The 26,498-nt window shown below is 38.5% G+C and overlaps 1 protein-coding gene across 2 annotated transcripts in view; it reads right to left on the bottom strand.

Annotated features, from left to right (window-relative positions):
* LOC149846949 (uncharacterized) overlaps nucleotides 1-26,279 on the bottom strand; it is a 34,077-nt gene extending 7,798 nt beyond the window's left edge. Inside the window, exons 1-4 of one of the 2 annotated variants that reach the window (XR_016430577.1) lie at nucleotides 26,187-26,279; nucleotides 25,935-26,083; nucleotides 25,798-25,846; nucleotides 25,553-25,695 (exon numbers count right to left, since the gene is read on the bottom strand). Coding sequence is in view for 1 of the 2 variants with exons in the window: in XM_089998225.1 (XP_089854351.1) it covers nucleotides 25,553-25,695; nucleotides 25,798-25,846; nucleotides 25,935-26,083; nucleotides 26,187-26,235 (390 nt within the window). In the remaining variant the exon portion in view is untranslated. The remainder of the gene's footprint in view (nucleotides 1-25,552; nucleotides 25,696-25,797; nucleotides 25,847-25,934; nucleotides 26,084-26,186) is intronic. The other variant, XM_089998225.1, reaches the window with a different exon arrangement.
* Nucleotides 26,280-26,498: the final 219 nt, after the last annotated feature.

The following is a 26,498-nucleotide window of genomic DNA, read 5'->3' as shown; positions in this document are numbered from 1 at the left end:
TGGCAACTCTGGTTATAACAATGCTCAAGAAGGAAAAAGGGTACATTTCAGAACAAGCCAGGCATGTTTCCCATGGCACATGAAATTTTCTCGCTTCTACATTTTTCAGTGAAGGTTAAAACAGCTTTTCGAAGTATATAGTACCTCTCATTACTCTATGTAATCTCATCCTCATACCCAAGAAAACCAGAGCCTTAATAGAGCTATAGTAACAATGCACCAGTAACTATTTCCAACTACCCTACTGAATCAATGCGGTAGTAATAGTGAAAAAACAAACACAAAGATAAGCATTGATTAAAACAACCATACAAACTTTAGTGATAAATCTGTTGACACAAAAAGCAATATCTTAACTTGGGAATTTCACAGAACAGATGAAGGCTTATTTTATTTCTATTTCCTGAAAACTCTGGGAAAACAAATAATACCAAAGATGAGAAATTTGAAAGAGAATCGTTAGAATAGTATTTAACAATATAAAAAAACAGAGCAAGAATCCTACACACATAAAGTCAAGAACAAACCCATAAATTATCCACAAAAACTGCTAAATAACAGCAGATATGTGTAGAAGAAAAAAACGCAGAGTGCAAGTTCACTAGCTTTGAAAATGCAGAGGTTATGGTAAAGGTAGAAAATCTTCTATTGTCATTGGAAACTATTCTGGCATATGAACTCCAATATAGAACAAGATTGTGGTTTGAGATGTTAAAAATGTAAATATATATAATATAAATACATATGTACATATATGTATTTATATGTATATATATATATATAATTATTTATTTATATATATGTGTGTAACTAGGTTAGCAACTAGGTTAGAATAGTTAGTTCTTTTTTAACTTTTGTTTATTTTTTTGTCTTATTTGGACTAGTCAACATCTACCGACTGATTCAACAAGAGAGACGTTGGGAGGTCCAATGGCTCTATTTAGAGTCGTTGGACACTCCCAACAATTCTCATGTAGTCATGTTGTGTATATATAGGGGTTGAAACCCTTCTCAAATTCTATGATTCTTGCATGAGTTCACTTCAATAAAAATATCATTTTTTATTCCTTGTGTTGGCCACCTTTGGTGGGTTTGGTGTGTGAGCCCATTTGTGGCTTTTGTGTGTTCATTTTGATATTTTGGTGGAACAATTTTGAGTGTTCACTTTTGGTGATTTAGTGAACATCTTCGGAGGAACTCATTTCTTTACATGGTATCAGAGCTTGGAGATCAAGCTAATTTTTCAGTGCATAGGGAAGCATGCTACTCAAGATTTGGAAGAGTTAAATCCTCTTTTGCAAAATCCATTTAAGTGCTTGTGAGATTGTGATTGTGCTTCAAGAAAAAAGTTTGTGGTGCTCACTTTGTGGGCGATTATTCATGCTCTTCATTGGAGGTGCTCTCTTGGTGGTGTACTCATGATCTTCTTTGTTTTTCTCTCTCCTTTTTTTCTCCCTTCTCTCTATCTTCATTTTATGCTCTTTAGTCCTTATAAATATGGATGACAATGATAATGTCACCTTAAAACCCATCAAGCTCAATGACACAAACTATGTAATACGGGATTCAATCATGAAGCACTTCATATGGGAGAAAGGGTTGTGGCGATTAAGGGATGGGTCTAATTTAGAACCCAAGCTAATTCTTACTAAGATAGAACGAGAAAAAGAAGTACCTCGAGGTGAAAAAGACCAATGCTATGGTCACTTATGAGAAAAAATTAAAAGAATGGAGAATGGGGCACACCAAGATTACGTCTTGACTCATTAGTAGTGTTGATATCAGGAAATGCTCGAGTCTAGCTAAATTTGAATATGCAAATCAAGTATGAGAATATCTTAAGAGAATGTATTTACTTAAAAATATTGCACACATGCAATTTGCAAGACAAAGTACGTACTATGACTCAAGGAAAAAAAATTATTAGAGAATACTTTCGTGAGTTGTCCGACCTTTAGAACGAGTTAGCTCTTATTGAGCCTAGATGGCATTATCCCGAAGACATATAACTCCGCTAAAGACAAATTGATATGAAACATTTCTATCAATTCATCAATGGTCTAAGACCAGAGTTTGAATCTACTAAATTGACTCTTCTTCATAGATGAAAATTCACCTTTATTGAAGATACCATTGAAGAGCTAAGTATAAAAAAAATAGACTAAAAAAGAAGACATCTAAAGATGATGATGACCCGGTCCTAGCAGTATCTAGGCTGAGAAACCATTTTCATGCTTACAAACCACCACATTATAGGAGACCAAATAGTAATCACTATAGAAAACAAGGCAATGAGTTTGAAAAGAAAATAATTATTTGCTATTATTAACATGAACCGAGACACGTCAAGACATATTATCCTCGATTAAAAAGAACCTATGAGAAGAAGGTAGTCATTCCAAGAAAGAACTTTTGTCTCTACACCACCGCTTGAGTTAGTACATTCGGATGTTTGGAACCAAACACTTGTTTTATCTAAGGGTGGGTTTGCATATTATGTAATCTTTGTTGATGATTTTACTAGAGACCCGTGAACATAATTCCTTAAACACAAATCTGAAATTTTTTCATACTTCAAATATTTCATAATTTAGTCAAAATTAAATTTCAAAAAGATATCTTTATCTTTCGCACTGATTCAAAGGAAGAATTTTTATCAAAAGAATTTAATGATTACCTAATCAAATGGTATTACACATCAAAAATCTTATCCCTACACTCCACAACAAAATGGGTTGGCCAAAATAAAAAATAGGCATATCATAAAAACCACAACTTTGCTTATTTCAAACCAAGTACCTAAAGATTTTTTGGGTTGAAGCCACATTGACTGCAGTTTATCTTATTAACAAAATGCCTTCAGTCTCCTTGGAAAATATTTCACCAATTGAAAAACTTTTTAAACTTACTCTTGATTATTCTAAATTAAGAGTTTTTTGATGCAAATGTTTTGTGTTCACTGATAAAAATGATAAATTTTCTCCCAATACTATCATTTGTATTTTTTAGGATATGCAAATAACCAAAAAGGACATAGATGCTTTGACTTTAAAAACAAAAAATTGTATTTTTCAAGAAATGTGTCTTTCTTAGAAAAAGAAAAAAATTTGAATTTGAAACTCCTAAGGAAATAAGTGAGTATTCTTTCTTGTTGAATCTAATTCTAAAGTTTGGTGACTGTGATGTCGATCTTGATAAGATCAGGAAATCAGAAATGACATAGTAAGTGAAGAAGAATCTCATGATAATGAGATAAGTAAAGAACATTGTTTTCAATATTCCAGGCATAGTAATTCTGAGCATCCATGTGACCTTGAAAAATATACTAATGATGAATAACATTTAAGAATACAAACTAGAAGGTCATCTAGAGCATCAAAACCCTTTAGAAAATTTGTCTTATAAGTCATTTTCACCTAAGTATCAAGCTTACATTGCATTGATACATTCCTATATAGAACCCTCAAACTATGTTGAAGCAAAGGAACATCTTGAATGGGTAAAAGCCATGAGGGTGGAATTAGATGCTTTAGAAAAAATGAATACTTGACTGTCCAAGATATTTTCCTAAAAAAGAAACTCATAGGTTGTCGATAGGTATATAAGATAAAAACCAAGAGTGATAAAACTCTTGAAAGGTACAAAGCTAGGTTAGTTGCCAAGGAATATTCCCAAGAATATGGAATAGATTATGAGAAAACCTTTGTCCCAATAGTTAAGATAACCACAGTTTGAACCTTAGTAGCTATTTTCGCTATGAAGAAATGGCCTATATATCAAATGGATGTTAAGAATATTTTTCTCAATGAAAAATTGGTTGAAGAAGTCCATATGGAAGCACCGCCTGATATAATCATTCCTAAAGGAAAGGCTCTTTATTTAGATAAAGCCTTGTATGGCCTTAAACAAGCACCAAAAGCTTGGCATGATAGATTTACTTAAGTTATGCTTGATGTTGGATTTCAATCTTGTCTGACTGACAACTTTGTTTGTTAAGATTTCTGATGCAAGTATTATTATTCTTCTCTTCTACGTGGATGACATGATCATCACAGGAGATGACAAACAGATAGTTGAACATATTAAAAGGATTCTTAAAACCAGGGTTACCGGAAGCGCCTAGCTAAAAGGGGAAGCGCGCTTCCCCGAAGCGCGCTTCGAAAGAGCGGAACGTCGCGCTTCCGAAGCGTGGGGGGAAGCGTCCCCCTTTTTTGGGAAGCGCGCTTCCCTTTAATGGGGGACACGCTTCCCTTTAATGGGAAGCGCGCTTCCCATCACGCTTCCCCCTCGCTTCCCCTGTTTTTTTCAAATTTTTTGTATTTTTTATTTTTTATTTTTATTTTTTTTCGCTTCCCCCTCGCTTCCGAGACGCTTCCTAGGTCGCTTCCGAGACGCTTCCTAGGTCGCTTCCGAGACACTTCCCGAATCGCTCCTAAGTGGTCCCACGCTTCCCCGCTTCCTAAAATTTTGAAAGTGCCTCGCTTCCCGCTCCCGCTTCCCGTATCGCTTCCCGCTCCCGCTTCCTCAACTGGCAACCATGCTCAAAACACATTTTGAAATGATTGGTTTGAGTTTTTTTTAAATACTTTCTTGGTATAGAAGTTGATTATTCTTCTAGAGGTTATTTGCTTACTCAATCTAAATTTGCTTCAGATATTGTTGAAAGGTCTAGTAGTCAGATGATAAGAAGGTTGACACTCCCGAAGTTATCAATGTCAAAATGAAGATTGATGATGAGGAATCACTTGAAAATCCAACACCATATAGACAACTTATCGGAGAACTGTCGTATCTCTCAATTACGAGATCTGACATTATGCATATAGTTCACACAGCCAGCCATTTTCAGCATGCTCTCACCTTTGTTATGTAATTAGATGTGCGGAAATAAGAAATGGTTCAATAATGAACCAAATAGCATAAGCACGTAATGTGCAAATCACATAAAACCCATAATGGAACGAGGGCCGAAAGGCAAAAGAATATTATTCAAGAAGAAATAAAGGAGAGAACTCCTTACAAATGAGAGAGGGGGAGTCACCTATTTATATAAGAGGGAAAGCATAAAGGGGGGTCATTGGGGCTCCGCTTAGTGAAAGTTGGGGAGCCCCAACGATCATAAATATGACCATTGGGGACCCCAACGTCTCACTAAGTGGGGCCCCCAATGGTCCCAAAAGAAAGAAAAAAATAAAAAACAAAGATTCTAAAAAAACATATGAAAAGACCAAAATACCCCTAATGGGTATTTTGGTATAAATACACACAATAGTATGTATATATATATATATATATATATATATATATACTGTTAGAATTCGTCGACCAATGTTCGGTTGATGCTGAGAAAGGAGATGATTGAGAGAGAGGCGATTGCAACAGATGGTACGATCCTTTATACTGGAATCATGCCCTATATGTTATATTTATATTGTAAACTGGATTGGGTCTGGATATTACACTATATTACATCAGTTCCAGACCCAATATAAACAATACAGAGAAGTTTGGATTAATACATAGGTTCAGGTCCAGATCCAAACCCATAATGGGTAAAACGACCCAATCTCAATACTCTCCCTCAAGTTATGCATGGTCGTGCACCATGGATAACTTGTTCTTCAAGAACCAAAATTGTATGCTGGTAAGACCTTTAGTGAACAAATCCGTCACCTGATCAGCCGTCCGAATATAGGCTGGTTCAACTTCCCTGTCTTCTACCTTTTGCCAAATAAAATGTTGATCAATCTCTATATGTTTTGTACGACTGTGATGAATGGGGTTGAAAGAAATCTGGATGGCACTCTGATTACCACATAAAAGAGTAGTGGGTAGAATAGTTTATCCTAATTCCACCAAAAGATGCCTCATCTATGTAACCTTTGTTGTAGCTGCTGCCATAGACCGATACTCGGCCTCAATACTGGATCGTGCAACTGCACGTTGTTTCTTGCTACTCCATGCTATTAAGTTTCCATTAATAAAAACACAAAACCCAGACACTGACCTTCTATCATCTGGATCTCCAGCCCAATCAGCATTTGCATATACAATTAGTCGATGTTGCTCTCCTTTAGTCTTAGATTGATGATAGACTAAGCCATCCCCAAGTGTTCCCTTTAAGTATCGAAGGATTCTCTTGACAGCATTTATATGCTCTGTGCGTAGATCATGCATGAATTGCGAGACTTGATTCACTGCATACACAATGTCTAGTCGAGTGAAAGTGAGATATTGAAGCATACCCACAAGGTTGCGATATTGTCTAGGATCTCCTTATGCCTTCTCATCCTGAGCATTGAGTTTATAATTCAATATACTGGGAGTGGATAGAGGTTTACAATCCTTTATACCTGCCTTATCTAATAAATTCAAGGTATATTTGTGTTGAGTTAATGAAAGATATCTATCCCGCCGGTCTACCTCAACCCCCAAGAAATAACATAGAACCCCCAAATCTTTCATCTTAAACTTTCGACTCAAGAGAGCTTTGATAGCTTCTATATGTTCATCAGAATTCCCAGTAATGATAATATCATCTACATATATGAGAAGTAAAATACTGACCTGACGATCTCGAAAGATAAATAGAGAATGATCGAGGTGATATCGAATGAACCCATGTCGTTGAACTTCGACAGAGAAGCTATCAAACCAAGAACGAGAGGCCTGCTTTAGCCCATAGATGGCTCTTCGTAATTTATAAACATGGGTGTTGGGACTGTGTTCTGCATAATCAGGGGGTTGCTTCATATACACTTCTTCTTTCATACTGTCATGCAAAAAAGCATTTTTGACATCAAGCTGACTGAGAGTTCATCCATACAGAACCGACAAAGATAAAATTAATCGAATGATTCCCATTTTGACCACAGGGCTAAACCCGTATTCTTGAGTAAAGCCTTTGGCTACAAGTCTCGCCTTGTAGCGTTCAATGGATCCATCAGGTTTATACTTGATCTTATAGACCCATTTAGAACCTACAACATTTTTGGCTGAGGGTCTAGGAACAATCTCCCAAGTTCCACATTCATGCAAAGCTTACATCTCCTCATTCATAGCCTCAATCCACTTGATCGACATGTATGCCTGCGAGAAACTGACGAGTTCATCTTGCTTTTCAAACTGAGAAATGAATAATTGCAGGTCCATAGAGAAGTTGTTATAACTGACCCATCTCTCAATAGGGAGGCGAATTCTTCTAGTCCGCCTGGGCTGCACATCGATTTGCTGAGCATTATTCTTGTTTCGTCGTACATAGATAACTCCTTGAAATTTTACGGCATCTGAAGTAGGCATGCTAGGAGCCTGCACATTTTTAAACCCTTCCATCTAAGGCTCTACATCAGTCTCACTCCGTTCAACAGGTGATGTGTGGCATGAGGGAACATCATGTGTCTCTATCTGGTTAAGTAACTCAGTAGCAAGTCATGGCTGATACCACTCAACGGCCCTGTTGTGCCCATCTATACTCCCTGATTCCTCAACAATGATTTCATCAAACACAACATTTTGTGAGACTCTGATGCGATGAGTGGTGGGGTCATGGCATCGATACCCTTTGTATTGATCGGAATATCCAACAAACTTGCACATGCATGCTTTGTCCTGAAACTTATCACATTAAGAGCTATCAATATGAACATAACATATACAACCAAACACTCATAATTCATTATAATCAGGTTGAATCCCGAAAAATGCAAAATAATGAGATTGATTCTCTAGCAATCTCATGGGTAGACGATTTATGATATGCACAGCTGAGTGGAAGGCTTTCGTCCACAAACTCACGGGAATGTGAATGTCATGCAATATCAGTGTTTTAAAACTCGCCGAGTCAACTCGTTGACTCGGCTGACTCGGCTCGGCTCGCCCCTCCAGCGAGTCAACCCGGCAAGGCAAACTCGGTTTGCCAAAACTCGGGCTTGACTCGGGCATGACTCGGCCTGACTCGGCTTGACTCGGCTTGACTCGGCCTGACTCGGCTTGACTCGGGCGAGTTTTGGGATGTTTGAAATTTGTTTTTTGAGTTTCAAATTACAGTTTTAAAATATATAAGTACATGTATTTTAACAAGGGTTACCCCCAGATTTTGTATAAAAAAGAAAATAAAAATCATTTAAAGATAAAAAAGCATTTAAATCCATAGAATAAAATCACCATGTTGTTCGAACTACTGTTCACCCTGTGTTATCAACTTATTCTAGCAAAATATTTTAAAGAAATGATTCTCACTATATATGGCGGGTCAATTGTGCCTATGGGAAGTCACATTTAGGTTTCATCATCCATTTGTTATGTGAACAAGCATTGTACATATTCAAATATTAGTAGTCTTTTTATAGTTGTGCCATTAATATATTTCCTGCATAGTTTTATACATGAGAAAATTGCTTATTTATGTTGATATTGGGCATTCTGTAAACTTTCAATATGCACATATATCCCTGTTTTACATTTATGGATTTGTTAGAGAGGGAATTAAAACTTTTAAAACAAGCTAGCATATATGATTGGCCATTTTAGGAACCTTAGGTAGTAGCAGACTGAACTCATGGTGACCAAATCCTCTAATTCAAGTCATGAATTAGTCAAAGTGCTTGTATAGATATCAAATTCAATTATTCAAGTAAACCTCTATAGCTCTTTGCAGTTGTTTTTATATTCTTACAGACATTTGGAGACTATGTTTACTCAAAAACATGGTTTCAGACAAATTATATATTGTTTTTCTTTTAAAATCAAAAGTTAACAAAACCCGGTCCGAGTCACCGAGTTGACCCGCCGAGTCACGAGTCAATAAAGAACGAGTCGAGTTCCGAGTCACGGGTTTTAAAACCTTGTGCAATATACTCAAGGCACTTTCCACAATGTGTCGATGTTTTCTTTCCGCCACACCATTTTGTTGTGGTGTATGTGGGCAAGATATATGACGACTTATTCCATTATCTTGGAGAAATTCAGTAAATTCCTTTGATAAATACTCGCCTCCTCCATCACATTGGAAATGTTGAATTTTAGACGAAAATTGATTACAGACTAAAGCGAAAAATGAGCAAAAGAGTTTGAACACCTCGGATTTATGTTTCATAAAATAAATCTAAGTATATCTGGAATAGCTATCAATAAAGGTTACGTAATAACGACTACCAAATAAAGAAGATTGTGAGGCAGGTCCCCAAACATAAGAATAGACAATTTCAAATGGCACTAAAGCTCTTTCATTTATTGAATTAAAAGGAAGAACATGACTCTTACATAGTTGGCAATTGGAACAAAGTGAAGTATCAGACTCAACACTAAGACTAGACTCGGGAACAAGTCCACTCACACAAGTTTCTTAATAAATGAACCATTACAATGGCCCAAACGACGATGCCAAATCTCTGGCTTATTACACTTCGATAAACTAAAACAATCTTTGGACGACATTAGCTGGACTGGCTGAATGATCGACGAATTTGATGAAGCACCACGAACAGAAGAAGAAGATTCCTTGAAGACATACATGTTTCCCTGTCGTTCTCCTTCAACGAGTGTCTTCTTCGTGAGAAGATCCTTGACACATACAGAAGGAGTAAATTCAACGGAAGAATTAGTATCATCAACAAGTTTAGAGACAGAAACAATATTCTTGACAATACTGGGAGAATGATAGACATTGGACAAATTTAAAGAAGAATTAGGAAGTGAAAGGTTAACATTTCCAGTATGAGACATAGAGTGAAGGATACCCATCTCCAGTTTTAATACAAAAAATTTCACGATAAGGAATAGGTTTTGAAATCTTACCGACATCACCTGTCACGTGTGCTGCAGCCCCAGAATCAATGTACCAGGTTCCTTGCTCATTCTGCTTGAAGCTTAAACCTGAAAGAGCAGATATCAAAAGATTCTTCATATTATCCTTTCCATCATCCTTCGAGTCTTCTTCTATTCTTCCTCTGTGAGAGGATCCTGCACCATTAAATTTTCCTTTGTTTTGTTGATTGTACCAACAATTGGCTTTTGGCTTTGATGTGCCCCCTTTTGTTGCATTGAAAACATGTCAGTATATTCCTGGAGCTCTGATTCCCTGGGAAGGGGTTAGGTGACATGTTGGGCGTGGGCAACAATCCTCATCCTCCTTGACTATTCCTTCCCTGTCCACATCCACCTCGAAAGCCTCCACGTCCTCTTCCTGACGTCATCCCTGTAACCAATACATCATGGTTGCTAGAGTTCAGGGTCATTTCCTCTCCTCTAATGGTAACTTTATACTGCAATAACTTCGTGCGAAGATCTTCAAAACTTGGCAATGAAGGGAGACATAGGAGGGAGGTGACCAGCATGTGATAATTGGATCCAAGACCATTCAGTCCCTGTTGAACCTTTTCTTTGTCAGGAATTTCACAACCCACCATGGCCGGTTGATCAGTCATGGTCTTGACTTTGTCCATGTACTCTGTAACTGACAAGTTTTCTTTCTTCAAGAGTTGGAATTCTTTCTTTAAATGTAGAATTCTAGCCTCTGAAATCTACGAATAAGTCTGCGCCAACCTCTGCCATAACTCCATATCTGAGCATTCGTCGGGAATGCCCACTAAGACCTCTTGAGAAAGAGTAGAGATGATGTAAGCAGCGACAGCTTGATCTTTTCTCCTCCATGTCCCAAATTCTGGATTGCGAATCAATTTGTCGGAAACCTCCCCTTTATCATTTCGCTCCTCCTGCATCACAAACTCTGACGGTGCATGAACTATCCCATCGAGGTGTCCAGAGAGATCCAAGCTCCTGATAAAAGGCAAAATCTGCCTCTTCCAGGTTAAGTAATTTGAGTTCAGTTTTTCAGAGATAAGTTGACCAAGAAAACTTGATGGTAGAGAAGGAGAATCCATGAGGGAAGGAAAGGACACGAAGAAAGATCGATACAAAATGACAAGTGCAGTAAGTGCAGCAATATCAGAGATTTCAGCAAGCTCGTCCTCCTTTTTTTTTAAGGGACAAGCTAGCTGCAGATAATCAAAAATTCCCAAATGTGTTGATGTTGCCTAGAATTCTGGAAAGGCCAAGCAAGACAGCGGTCTGATTTAATTAAAACTGAAACAGATGTGTTGTCGACGTCAAGATGGGTTAGGCGACAGGAATAGAAGTAACTTCAAGAAAAAAAGTTAAAGAATTCAGTTCGGGCAAAGGACAAACCAGATCTGATAATCAAAACAGATCTGACATTAATAAAAGGGACTGATGCAGCATGAACAGGTTTCAATCTGTTTCACGCGTGCTCATCCAATAATGAAAACCTACAACGTGGACAGATTTCAATATGTTTCACGTGTGCACAGGTATTGTAAAGAGATAACATGCAGATATGGAGAAAAACGACGTCAAGAAATAAAGATCGGGTGTGGTAACGCTAGATCTGATACAACGCGAAACAAATTTCAATTTGTTTCACGTGTGCACAGATGTTAAAAAAAAAGGATTGACATTCAGATATAGAGGAAAAGAACGACGTCAAGAAATAAGGTTCTGCCCTTTTTTTTTAGTTTGAGTCTGAAGAGAAAAGAACATCAACAAGGAAGAAGAGAGAGGGGTTTAAAGTTGAGAGATAGGGAAGAATCACGATGACCTGTTAAAGCGCTGGATCTCGCAGGACACACCTTCTGGAACCAATTTCGTGCACATCGGGCAGTGATCATAATCGAACCTGCTCTGATACCATGTTAGAATTCGTCCACCAATGTTCGGTTGATGCTGAGGAAGGAGATGATTGTGAGAGAGAGGGGCGGCTACAACAGATGGTACAATCCTTCATACTGGGATTGTGGCCTATATGTTATATTTATATTGTAAACTGGATTGGGTCTGGATATTACACTATATTACATGAGTTACAGACCCAATATAAACAATACAGAGAAGTTTGGATTAATACATAGGTTCAGGTCCAGATCCAAACCCGTAATAGGTAAAATGACCCAGTCTCAATATATACTCGTGTGTGTGTGTATATATATATATATATATATATATATATATATATATTTTAACACCCCTCCTCAAACTTTACGAAGAAAATACCGAAAGTTTGCTAAGAAGAAACGTAAAACGAGGAGTTGGAAGAGCTTTGGTGAAGAAGTTGGCTAGCTGATATTCTGATGTAACATAAGGCAATGTAATAGTCCCTCTGAGGTATTCATCTCGAACATAACGAGAGTTCATTTCAATATGCTTGGTGCGCTCATGGAATGTATGATTGCTTGCAATGTAGATCGCACCTTTGTTGTCACAACACATCTTGGAAGGAGTTGAAATGACAATCCTCATATCACAAAGAAGACTTCTAAGCCAAACAATTTCCATAGTTGTAGTCGCCATGGCACGATATTCAGTTTCTATTGATGACAAGGATACCTTTTGTTGCTTCTTGTACCTCCATGAAATAAGCGAATCACCTAAAAAAATGCAAAAACCAGTAGTTGAGATACGATCATTGGGATTACCTCCCCAATCTGCATCAGTATACGCAGTCAAATCAAAAGATAAAGAGAAGGATAAGAAAAACCCTTTTGAGATGCTATTCTTGATATATCGCACAATTCTCATGACAGCTGCCATATGAATTGTTGTAGGGGCATACTGAAATTGGCTTATTGAATGGACTGCATGCTCGATATCTTGTCGGGTGATAGATAAATAAGTGATCCAATTAATTGACGATAAGGAGTGGGATCATCAAGTAGAACACCATCTTCAAGCCTTAATTTGGCATTTATAACTTCAGAAGTCTCTACTTTATTATCATCTGAAATCTCGGACTTGGCACAAATATTTGCTGCCAGCTTCATTTGAGATAGAATATATCCTCGCTCTGAATAGGCCACCTCAATACCTAGAAAATACCTCAAAAAACCCAGGTCAGACATATCAAAAGTTTTCTTTAACATAGATTTAATGTCGTCTACTCCCTCTTTGTCACTTCCCGTGATGATCATATCATCAACATAAAGAAGTAGAATTACAATAGAATCATTTGTTTTCTTAACAAAGAGAGTAGTGTCAGTATAACATGAAACAAAACCCAAATTAATCAATACATTACTAAACCTGTCATACCAAGCCTCGGGAGCTTGTTTAAGACCATATAAAGTTTTCTTTAGTTTCAAAATCTTTTCATTTAAACTCATACCAGGAGGAGGATCCATATAAACCTCTTCACTAAGGTCTTCATTCAAAAAAGCATTTTTAACATCAAGTTGATAGATATGTCATTTTTTTATAGAAGCAATCGCAATAAGAGTTCGAACACTTGTCATTCAAGCGACGGGTGAAAGTCTCATCATAATCTACCCCATACTCTTGGGCATATCCTTTAGCTACCAATCTAACTTTATATCTTTCTAACGATCCATCACTTTTTGTTTTTACCTTAAAGACCCATCTACATCCTATGGGTTTCTTTCCTTGTTGAGGATCAACAACTTCTCACGTTTGGGCTTTCATAAGAGCATTTAGTTCATGTTCCATTGCTTCATTCCAATGTGTGTATTGTTTAGCATCATTATAGTGAGATGGTTCATAAAAAGAGTGAATGGCTAATAAACAAGTTCTAAAATGTGGTGAAAAAGACTCATAAGATACAAACCTATTTGGTACTTTAGAAATACAATTTGATCTTCTTCCAAAGACATATTTGAGAGAATTGATCAAAAGCGCATGGATGAGAGTTTTCACTTCTCCTAGTATAAACTTGAGTGTTATTTGTCATATGTTCATCCACACTTTCATGAGACTCATTTCTTTCATTGTCAGAGACTTGATCATTTTAATTTTCAATTTCATTAAGAGGCTCAATATTTTCAATTGAATCTGATTCATCTTGTCGGGGCAGTAAATCAAACAAAAATGCATAGTTATTATTTTCTTTTGGCTCAAGATTTGCAAAACCATCTTCTTCTTCAAGAAAAGTAACATTTTTAGAGATATAAAGTTTATTATTTGTTAGATCAAAGCATCGATATCTTTTTTGTTTTTCACCATATCCTAAGAAAACACATTCAATAGCTTTTGGAGAAAGCTTGTCATTTTTTTGTGTAAGTACATAACATTTACAACCAAAAAGTCTTAATCTTTTAAAATCCGGAGACATGTTATAAAGCTTTTCGAAATGAGAGACATTGTTTAGAAATGACGAAGGAATTCTATTAATAAAGTAGGTTGAAGTTAAAGCGCCTTCGGCCCAAAAAGACTTTGGAATATTTTTTGAAATCAGAAGAGTTCTAGTTGTTTCCATAATGTACCTATGTTTTCTCTCTGCAAGACCATTTTATTGCGGTGTGTTAGGACAAGATCTTTGGTGACAAATTTCATTTTGTCTTAAATAAGTTTGAAATCCGTTTGACATATACTCTCCTCCAGAATCTGAACTTAAAATAGACAAAGTACTTAGAATTTGATTTTTGATCATTGCATGAAAATCTTTAAAGGTGGAAAACACATCAGATTTTCTACTTAGGAAGAAAATCCATGTGTACCTAGTGAAATCATCCACAAAGATTACATATTATAAGAAACCTCCCTTAGACATAATAGGAGAAGGACCCCAAACATCGGAATGGACTAATTCAAACGGTCGAGTAGAGACAAAGTTTCTTTGAGGAAAAGGAGTGGCTTTCAATTTACCAAAGATGCAATCTTTACAAGTCATAACTTTTTCATTACAAGATTTTCCCAAAAAAGAGAAGAGAGACATATTTGAAAAATTCGGATGGCCAAGTCTCTTGTGCCATGCATCTAGACTTTTGTCATTTACAAAACTACAAAATGGTTTGGAGGGAAGAGACAAAAAATCCATAAAATACAGATCGCACCTCCTATGGCATTGCCCAATCAGCTTCCCTGACTGGAGATCATGCACAGAGCAATCCTTAGGTGAGAAAGAGTCTTGGCATCCAAGATCGGTGATTTGAGAGACCGGAAATAATTTTAAATTGATTTCCGGAACTACCCTTACTTTTGGAACAAACAAATTTTAAGGGTGTTTTGAATCAAGTGTTCCAATATTTTAAATTTTCAAAGAAGTCCCATCGACCGTTGAAACATAAGATGTTATAGGGGTGGAATGCACATTAGAAAGGATGTGTTTGTGAGATGTCATGTGAAAAGAAGCACCGAAGTCTAAAATCCACATACCTGGAGGAGATGAAGAGGTTGTGATAGCGGCACCCAAAGTAAAGGAATTTTTAAGAAGATGTTGGAGTGCCTCCGAAATTTGATTTAGTGTGTCTTTAATGTCTCCTCCATTGTTGTTGACTTCACTTTGAACATTCTCACCAATCGCGGCCACTTTCCCTTTGAGCTTAGGACAGGTTTGATGTGACCCGGTTCTTTACAATAGTAGCAAATAACACCCTTTCTAAAGCCATTGTTTTTAGCGAAATGAGGAGGCCTATAAGGCTTAACATTGGATCCCGACCAAGGGCCAAAATTTCATCATTTTTATGAGTCATGCCAAGACGAGTTTCCGCTTGACAAACTTCAGCAAGGGCATCTTCAATAGGTAAGGCCTTGCTTTTATGAAGGGATGCCCTTGTTCAAATTCCGGCCTAAGACCGTGGAGAAATTGAAAGAAATGTTCTTTCTCAACTTGTTCTTTTCTTAACTCAACATCTTCTGGAGCCACCCACTTAGGCTCAAGTAGAGCAAGCTCATCCCAAAGAGGGGATAGAGCACTAAAGTAATCCCGGACACTCATGTCCCCTTGTTTAGTAGATCAAATTTTTTCTTGACAAAAAAATTGTCTAGCTAAATCTTTTTTGGTATACATCCCCTTAAGAAAGAACCAAGCTTCATTGACTCTTCTAAACTTGGCAATGTTGGCACAAATTTTTATGTCAACATTATTCATGAACCATGCCAAAATTTTGGCGTGATTACTCTCCCAATCTTCTACCTTAGATTGATGATCATTTATTGCCTTAATGCGATCTTCTCCATCAACAGCCTTTTCAACGCCACCTTCAATCTTGGTGAGCTTCAATGTTGGCTCAAGAGACATCCCTATCACGAAGCCCCCATAGCTTTTTGCCGCGAAGGTGATTCTCCATGGCCGACGCCCACATCAAATAATTTGATCCATTGAGCTTGAAAGAGAGTTCAACTCTTGTGTCGTGCTCCAGGATGATAGAGAGAGGTAGAAATAGAAAAAGAACAAAGAAAAATACCTTCAAGACAACAAGTAATTCAATCTTGCTATGATACCATGTAATGAGATGTGCGAAAATAAGAAATGGTTCAATAATGAACCAAATAGCACAAGAACGTAATGTGCAAATCACATAAAACCCACAATGGAACGAGGGCCGAAAGACAAAAGAATATTATTCAAGAAGAAATAAAGGAGAGAACTCCTTACAAATGAGAGAGGGGGAGTCCCCTATTTATACAAGAGGGAAAGCGGGGGGGGGGGCATTGGGGCTCCCCTTAGTGAACGTTGAGGAGCCCCAATGGTCATAAATATGACCGTTGGGGACCCCAACGTCTCACTAAGTGGGACCCCCAATGGTCCCAAAAGTAAGAAAAAGAAAAAATATAAAGGAAAAAATAAAAAACAAAGATCCTAAAAAATACATATGAAAAGACCAAAATACCCCTATTGGGTATTTTGGTATAAATACACAGGATTTTATATATATATATATATATATATATATATATATATATATATATATATATATATATATATATATATATATATATATATATATATATATATATATATATTTAACATGTTCATATGGGAGCGGTTTTACGTATTATTAGATATATTAAAACTTCAATTTATCGAAGACTTTTCTTGTCGGTTTCTTCATCTTTAGATTTGACTGCTTATACTGACATTGATTGGAAAGGTGATCCCAATAACAGACACCAGTGTTGTTAAAAACGCGCCTCAAAGTGCAAAAAACACGCCTCGCCTCAAGGTAGGGGCCTTTTTGCCTTGAGGCGCACACCTCATAGCATATGAGGCGTGCCTCAAGCATGAGGCATGCGCTTCACATTTATCAAGCATTTGACTCAATTTTAGGTCTAAATAGCTTAAAATCTCCCTCCTTGCTCTCTCGATCTCCCTACGTCTCTGGCAAAGAAGAAGGTAAAGAAGGTACACTTCTCTCTCTCTCTCTCTCTCTCTCTCTCTCTCTCTCTCTCTCTCTCTCTCTCTCACGCTCTTTGTCTTTGTCGAGAATCTCATCTCTCACTCTCTCCTCTTTTTCTCATCTCACGCTTTTTGTCTTTGTCGAGAGTCTCATCTCTCTCTCTCTCCCTCTCGTCTCGTCTATATGTCTTTCCATTTTTTTTTTTGAAAGGCAAGCTGGGGTTAGTTAGACCCCTACCAGTTATACAACTATACCATTGGGTTTTAACCAGAAACACCCCAACACAAGGTGATGTGCACAAGGCGATGTGCACTAACCTGCAACACCCTAACATAAGGTGACCCCTACCAGTTATACAACTATACCATTGTTGTTGCATTAATGTTACTTTTACATGTTAATCTCATATTTTTCGGTATTTATTTGAGCTTTTTATTTCTTGTTGATTGTTGCTTCATCAATAAAGCAGTTTTTTATTTATTTGTAATTTTAGATATCTTTTATAGTTTTTCTTAAGTTTTCAAAAAAAAATTGAGGCTTACGCTTTACACCTCGCCTCAGTTTTTGGTGGAGCACCTCACTTCCCCTCAACACTTTTTAACACTGATCAATACTCAAGCACGGATTTTTGTGTTTTCTTTGGTGACTTGTTGATCTCATGGCAATGTAAGAAGCAACAAAAGGTCTCCCTCTCCTCGACTGAAGCAGAACAACGAGCGATGACTACTACCACTATGAAAGTGGTCTGGCTAAGAAAATTGTTGACAGATATAGGAATTTATACTAAAAGAGCATCACAAATGTGTTGTGACAACAAAAGTTTCATCTACGTCCTCAGCACCAAACATGTTGAGACGGACTGTCACTATGTATGAGAGGAGTATCTACATGGCACTATTGATCTTCCCTATGTTACTTCAAAATACCAGTTGGCGAATTTCTTTACCAAGCCCCTTGTTGCTCCTAGATTTCACTTTCTTTTAGGCAAACTTTCAGTTATCCAATCGTAAGTTTGAGGGAGAGTGTTAAAAATGTAAATATATATATGCATGTGTGTGTGTGCGCGCGCGCATAACTAGGTTAGCAACTAGGTTAGAACAGTTAGTTTTTTTTTAACTTTTTTTTATCTTTTTGTCTTATTTGGACTAGTCAACAAGAGAGACATTGGGAGGTCCAACGACTCTATATAGAGTCGTTGGACACTCCCAACGACTCACTTGTAGTCTCTCATGTTGTGTATATATAGGGGTTGAAACCCCTCTTAAATTCTATGCTTCTTGCATGAGTTCACTTCAATGAAAATATTATTTTTTATTCCTTGCGTTGGACACCTTTGGTGGGTTTCGTGTGCGAGTTCATTTGTGGCTTTTGTGTGTTCATTTTAGTATTTTGGTGGAACTCTTTTGAGTGTCCACTTTTGGCGATTTAGTGAACATCTTCAGAGGAACTCATTTACTTCCATGAGAGAGCCCATTGAGCCGGATCTAACATTTTGTGAGATAAATTGGTCCCTCTTTGACATGAAAGGTCGTTCTCTTCATGTTGTGATCTAGGTCTCTTGTCACTTAAAGCCCCCTTCTCCTTTCAGACCTCACTTCTTCAATGAACTCATACACCCAATTCAATGTTGAACCAGCCTCATCCCCAACCTCATCAACCTAGATCTTCGCAACCTCATCAGCCTATAGATTTACATTGCATCTTCCCTCTCGTAACCTTCTCATTTAATCATCTTTGCAAACAATCTTTAATTTTATGTTAATTGACCCCTTCATTTTTGTGAAACCCAATTAAAAAAAGTCATCCTATGACCTCGGAAACACAATTACCACAAGTGCAACTGCCTGAGAATGGACTCCAGAAGATATATGCAAATCATTTAGCCGGTTGAGTCCTCATGACAATTCCTATGTGATGCAGCGTGGAGGATCGTGTTACACATGACGCAACGAAGATCACTGGTAACGAGGCACTTCGGTTCTGAAGAAATGAGAATCATGACTGCTTCAGTCGTGCGATATGCTGAGAATACTTGAAGATCACCGTAGAATGAACGGTGGCTGCTTTATTTTCAATAACAATTCAATCGAACAGTGAAATGAAATAACAAGTAGGAAACGAAAACAGTAAACAAAGGGCTAAAGAGAGGTTGTTGCCGACTGTGCGTTAAAGGAAAACCCAAAATAAGAAAAAAATCAATTTTCTCCCCCACGCAACCCTAAAACAGGGTATTAATAGGGCGTGACTGGATCTGGGTCTCGGGTACAATCCTTGGACCCGAGGCAACTCGTCGCTGCTGATGGATCGGGGTGTTGTCAATGTGCGGTGCTGCTTCCAGCCTTTGCTCGCCTTGAGTAAGTGCGCAAGGGCACCACGTCCTTGCATCGGGGCACCGGACTCGCGATCGGATCCATTATCTGGGTCCGATCGTCCATCCCATTGGTGCCGAGATCCTTGGACACGCCCGGGTCACTATGTGTAGACCGGACTCGGTCCTGCTCTGCATCACTATGTAAAACTTAGAAATCTTTGCCAGTTGGAATGTTATCTTGGCTTGAGCAAACCCTTTGTAGGGAAATTCTGATGTAGATCTCCAAGCTATAAAGTACATCGCATCATAATGTAAATATCCTTCAACAATTTTTGGATTTATTGAATGCAACATAACGACCCAACAAGTATAAAAGACATGATGGTGGAGATAACTAGCAGTGCATGAGATGCATCCATTGTTCAAGGATCTTCCCTACAGAATAGAACAGTCGAAACTATGTCCTAAAGCATATAACCAGCACATAAATGAAACTGGCAGCAACAAGGCATCACAGTTGATTGTTGTTCACATTTCTGTTTCCTAAAGTTTTCAACCTCATCAATTTCCAAAAGCAAGATATACAATTAACCATATGTGAGCTTCAACATGTTGATGGAGCAAATTAGTACATCCATTTATAGAAATAACTTGTAAGTTTTCATGAAAATGGATGAGTTCAACCCTCTATAAAATCTGTCAAAGATCATGATGGTGAACCCTCACTAGATCTAGGATTACATTTCATATGATTAGGCATCTGTAATGAGTAAGTGGAGCTTCTCAACTCCATTACATTTCCTTGGTTCAGTTTGTGACCTTTGACTAGTCAACAATTGCAACCAATTCAAAGCATCAGTCGAACAAACCACATTTAGTTTAGAGCACATGCAATATCACACCAGTATTTTTTTCTCTATTCTGGTCTCCCAAGGGTCAAAAGAGAAATCCTTTGCTCTCATAAAACCAACAGACATTATGCATGTGCACTTAACAAAATCTATTGCTGAAAGCCTTCTCATGAAATCTCCTATTATTCAGCCACAGGAAGTATACTACAAGTGCTTTGGGTTTAGGAACTGTTTTCTCTTCAATTTCAACCCATTCAGACATCACCCCTTCTTGAGCCATAATCTGCTAGAATTGACATGGTTCTGGTTGCTGCCATGGCACAAGTCCAACACTGATATTTTATTAGAGCCAAAATTACGGTGGAGAAAATTTTATGGAAAGAATGCAAATTCATGGACATTATGATGATAATAATATGCATCAACTAATAACAGATGAAAATGAAAATCAGTAGATGATGGGACAGCTCTTCCTTTCCATAACCACTTTAAATTACTTTAATGGGCATCTCCCACTGTTTGAAAATGTTTGTGGGCTTATCAGCCCCAAATAATAAAAGACAAAACGATATATACTGGAACAGCATTTTATGAACCCCTGAAAAAGTCTGCAGTTGGGGTGACTTCAGTTCCCCTCTTGTTTATTAAGGACAGGAATGATGCATCCAGGTGGCCCAAGACAATGGGACTGTTTATCAAATTCTTTTAACAAGTAGCAGTTGGTGGATATTCCATCAAAAAACATGAATGGTGGAAGAAAGAAAAATAAAAATAACAAGACAAGGGAATAAGTTGGCGACAGAAACATCCCTAATGCAATATGACCCTATATTCCATTCATTCACTGCCCATAAAAGCAACAGCTAATAAACATGTTTCACTCAAAATACAATTATGTTGCATTAAAGACAATAATAATATCGTGAGCTTTTAGTTCAGAGCCTTTCCTTAGGGTAAGATTGAAAATCCCCAAAGATCCACGTACACATTGCTCAAGGTCGGATCTAGCATGGGGCCCACTCAAGACCTGACCTTCAAGCAAACGGGGTATTTGGCATCTGAGATCCCTAAACAACATAATCCCATGGTTTTCTGGTCCAATTTTGGGGTGGGGGAAGTGGGTCGGTCCAGAAAAATGAGGATCTAAGATCCTAGGATCTCAGATCCTGATCATCAAATCTTAAATCCAAGGCAATTCAAACACAACCTTAGTAAACTATGAAGGGTAACACCACAAGAGTGTGTTCTCCACCATATCACATTGACTTGGACAGATATATTGAGATAGGAAAACTTGGGCAAGTTAATAAATATGCACATTTAATTATTTTGACTAATAAACCCATAAAAATTAAATTCAAAATGTGCATTGCCAAGTCAAGGCTCAAAATCATTCGACAATAACAAATTATAAAAAGAACAACAATAAGAAAACCAATACTCAAGGATACAAAAAGACACACATGGATGAAGCTGGAGACAGGTACTTGACCAAGTCCCACACATGTTTGACTATGTTCATGAAGAACTGCAGTGCACTCAATTGTTGGTGTCAGTGACTAATGAAAGGCAGCACAGTTTGCTTCTTTCAAGCAATGAAATTAGATAAATAAAATTTAGTTACAAGTTAGAAGCAAAAGAATGGGTGCAAAACTGCAAATTCATGATGATTTATTGATTTAATTTAAGGATAAGAGTAGATACAGCATATAGGTTTATAAAGAATTGACACACAGTTCTTTTACGATGAACAGCCGATAAAAACATAAATATCGCATTTTTTATATTTACACAAAGAAACCACTTCCAAGATCATAGACCTAGCCGCGCTGGCTTTGCCTGCCATACTTACGGTCGCTGTCCTGCCAACGTAAACTTTGTGGGCTTACCCCTTTCCCCCAGGGAGTTGACATGCTTCTTGCGCAAGGGGTGACACCCATGGGATTTGAACCTAGACCACTTGCTTAGCATGAGAAATCGCTGTTTTTTCAACTTTCAAGCAATTTCTCACGATATTTTTGCAAAATTTTCATAAATCTCGCAAGAGATTTGTCACCATGTCCAGAACACAGTGGTAACCATGTTAATTCCTAGTCTTGAATTCATGACAGAATCTGACAAACCTTGTGAAATTGTATATATTGACAGCTAAGTCACAGGGACTCGGCAAAGCAGGTGCCGCAACTGCATCGACGCGACGCGACGCAGGTGCGGGTGCGGCACCCGGTGCGGGTGCGGCACCCGGTGCGGTCAACACGACCCTGGGTGCGTTCAACGCACCCAAGGTCATTTTCATCCAATTCTTTAGCATAAAAAAATTTATGATGCCCGACCAAAAGGGGCTGCGAAAGAGGATTAGGGCAAATTTTTTTTGCCCTAATCCTCTCCTCTCCCGCGCAGCTCCGCTCTCTCGCTCGCCTCCTCTCCTCCCGACGTCTCGCAGGGGAGCCCGACGCCACCTCCTCCTCTCCCTTGTCGCAGGTACCCTCTCGCTCTCTGTCGCTCTCTTGTTGGGTCGGTAGGGGAGGGGCCGAGCCTCCCTCCCTGCTCCCTCTCGCTCTCTTGTTGGGTCGGCAGGGGAGGCGTCGAGCCCCCCTCCCTGCTCCCCCTCACTCTCTTGTTGGGTCGGCAGGGGAGGGGCCAAGCCCCCCTGCTCCCTCTCGCTCTCTTGGTGGGTCGGCAGGGGAGGGGTCGAGCCTCTCCCTGTTTTCGGCAGGGGAGTGGCCGAGCCCCCCTCCCTGCTCCCTCTGATTTCATCTGATTTCAGGGGAGGGGCCGAGCCCCTCCCTGTTTTCGGCAGTGGAGGGGCAGAGCCCCCACCCTGCTCCCTCTGATTTCAGGGGAGGGACCGAGCCCCTCCCAAGAAAAAAATTCTTCCGGGGGGGGCACTGCCCCCCTACGACCCCCCACTGAATGCGCAGCGGGACCCGCGTCGGGGGGGGGGGGGAAGCCTCTGAACCCCCTAGTAAGGGCAAAAACTTTTTTTTACATATATATATATATATATATTACATTTTTTCCCTGCTGCACCCCCGCACCCAAGGTTTTTGAAAGTGCCGCACCCGCACCCATGTGACATAGATTGACAGTAAGTAGCTCTTCTCAATATAATAGAACAACAGACTTCTAGAGATAGAAATCAAGCTATAGAAGAAATGAAAAACAAAGCACATGCAGACACATGTATATTGGTATACCAGAGCATGTGGCAAGTGTGATCTAGTATGCTAGAATCTATGAAGCAGAGACTCTGTATGTGCTGGTTAGATGCATTAAGGTGTAACCAGACCAAACCAGAAACTATAAGTAGCAATTGCAAATCAAAACTTTATCTACCCTTTTCACTCAAAGGTTCTCATATTAATAAATTACACAAACATATCACTAAAGTAGATACAGGACTTTAATTGTATGATAAATCAATGCAAGTGAGTGCAAGACATGACCTGATAAAGCATATTTCAGAGCAGATTAGGAAGTAACATTTCTTGAGAAGGCAGAACTGAAAGCAACAATCCTTGAAAAAGCATACTTAAAAGCAATTATTTCATAAACAAATATATTCCAACTGGCCAGGCATCCGTATGAAGCATTGCTGATATTTTACACGTATCCCTCTTGATGATGCATACATAAGCCTTTTTGTTTTATTTGACAATTTCAATGTCTCTTTACTTTATTGGAGTTCTTTTCTATTTTTAAAATAGGATCCAAAGTTCTTTGCATTGATCACTATCGCTTCATCCTAGTAATAATAAATACTGGCTAGCTTACAAACTCCATTCTTTGGAATTTTCAGTAGAGTTTTTATTCCTATCGTTCGTATAACAATAACTCATTGAAATTTACCTGAGCCATAAATTTTGCATATAAATTCCTTCTATAGAATGGTGACATCAATGATGTTTTAGAAACTCGATTTAACATTCAATGTCTAAATTTGTCCATTTTAAATTATTATTAAAACAAAAAAATCACCAAAAAAGTAACAATATAAAATGATGTTGGAATATTCTCCCATTAGACACTGGTTTGCTTGGATAGATATCACATATATTCTGACAACGATGTCATCTTTGAATTGGAGTTTTTTATGGCGAGTGTTCTTGTGTCCTCGCTAGAAACATTTTCTAAATTTTGAGCCAATGCATCTGGGAGAGACATCGAACTCCTCATTACAATGAATGGATCCTTAGAGGACAAGCTCATTGATCTGTAAAATATGGATAGCATATGAGAATTCATAACATGAGATCAGAGGCAAAAATAAAGGACTTCTAGTCAAAATCCCAAAATGGAAGATTACAGCAGAAGATAGTTGCTAGGAGCATGAACAAGTGTTGGTCTGGAATGTGTGTGTGGGAATGCATGGCCAAGAATGAGAATTCACCTGCAAAGCATGCATACACCTGTACACATACATTATACACATGCACACACTCACACATAAATGTGCTTTTGTGAGGAGAGGAGAGGTGATTGCGCTACAGTAAAGTGATGATAATAGCATCATTCAATAATGACAAACCTACCCCATCAATTGCTGGCATAGCAATAGCTAAAATTGGTGCCAGAAACATGCCTTTCCTCTAGATAGAGAGGGGTTTAGTGTTTAGGTGTATGCGGCTTGCCAATTTTACACGGCCAATTTCTTTTGGCACCTTCTTCCGTGCTACCAAGATCAGAATTTGGCAAGGCGCATACAGCGTATGATGGATGATGTCAAATACAATGAAATTGAGGGCTTCATGTAAATTCCAAAATATGCATCCTTCACATTTTACATGCACACACACGCACACGCACGCAGACATCAACTTGCATGCCCATATAACTATGCAATGTTTACATACATTAATTTCTAATGTCTATTTTAGAATATCTGCACTTATAGGATGAGTATATTTCAGTTGTATAAAATATGTGTATTCCTCCTGGGATGAGTACGTAGTTCACGTCTTTTTTGGAAAAGCCTAATCGTCAGTTTGTTGGGATCACCATCTTTGTGAAAGTACACAAAACTAAGCATTCACTTGTTAATTTCCAGTGATAATTCACGGGAGCATGCTCCCAACAGACTAAGTCTATGCATGAGCATCAATAGAACACCATAATGTGAACCAAACAGAATAATTTGGTGACCACAAGGTGGAAGCTGAATAGAAGTAGAGAGATAGGATTAATGATGGTAAAGGAGATCTTCATGAGTCCCATTAAGAAAATGAAGAAGGATAGGAATCTCAATTAACCTCTTCCTGGAATCTCTGCAGCATGAGTCGCTTCTGCTCAAGATCCGCCGAATACGGATCAAGTTGGCCTTGGCCGAGGATCGGAGAAGACCAGGCCTTCCCTTTCTCCCTCTTCTGAAGGGTTATGTGCATGACACCATCTTCTGTTAAACCAACGACATTTTCCACAAGAAACTTCAGGAAACAATCAACAGAATAACAACACCAATCCATAAAAACTTTCGAAACGAAATTCCCGATCATACCGAGCGTCCAGAACGACGAATCAATCTTCACGGGGCTGACCAAGTCGTGCTATGGTTGAAAATGGGGGAACAAAAGATCAATCAAGTTTTGATCAAAGGAGAAAGAAGAAAAAAAGGAAGTGAAGGAGGAGACCAACGTTGAGGTAAGGGGGGTTGCCCTTGATTCCGACTTCCAAGTGATTGGGCAAGACCTTGCAGTAGAAGAGATTCTTGGGTACGTTCTCGGGGAGCGTTATGTAGACGTTCACCTCCTCCAACGTCTGATCCCATTCGAACACCTTCTGCCCTAACCAAACCCATAACCAAACACAACAATCTCATCACCTTCAACCAATCAAGCAAGCAACCGAGAGAGAGGGAGAGAGAGATGATGAGAAAAATGGTTTTACCGGCGTGCATGAAACTATGGCGTTTCTCGGGAGCCAACTTCTCCGCCATCCCTCGCTTTTATCTCGAGTCTCTCGACCCTTCAGTGTAATCTGATTGTCGGTTAGCCTCTCCTTTCTAAAACAATGAGGACGTCAACGGATCGGACTTGAGTCGGACATCCTACCGACTCGAATCTGTTTAATAGGATAGGGTGTATCCAAATAACATCCTATTTTCGAAGTTGGGCCGGCTCCTCTCATGTTTGGCTCTTTAAATAGGCTCGGAAATAGGAACTTCGCTCAACTCGTTAGGCAGTAAAAAACAATATTTTA

The sequence above is a fragment of the Nuphar pumila genome, chromosome 2, assembly GCF_984573655.1.
Source record: "Nuphar pumila chromosome 2, dmNupPumi1.hap1.1, whole genome shotgun sequence".
Lineage (NCBI taxonomy): Eukaryota > Viridiplantae > Streptophyta > Magnoliopsida > Nymphaeales > Nymphaeaceae > Nuphar > Nuphar pumila.
Note: the sequence above shows the minus strand (reverse complement) of the source record. Positions and strands in the feature narration are given on the sequence as shown.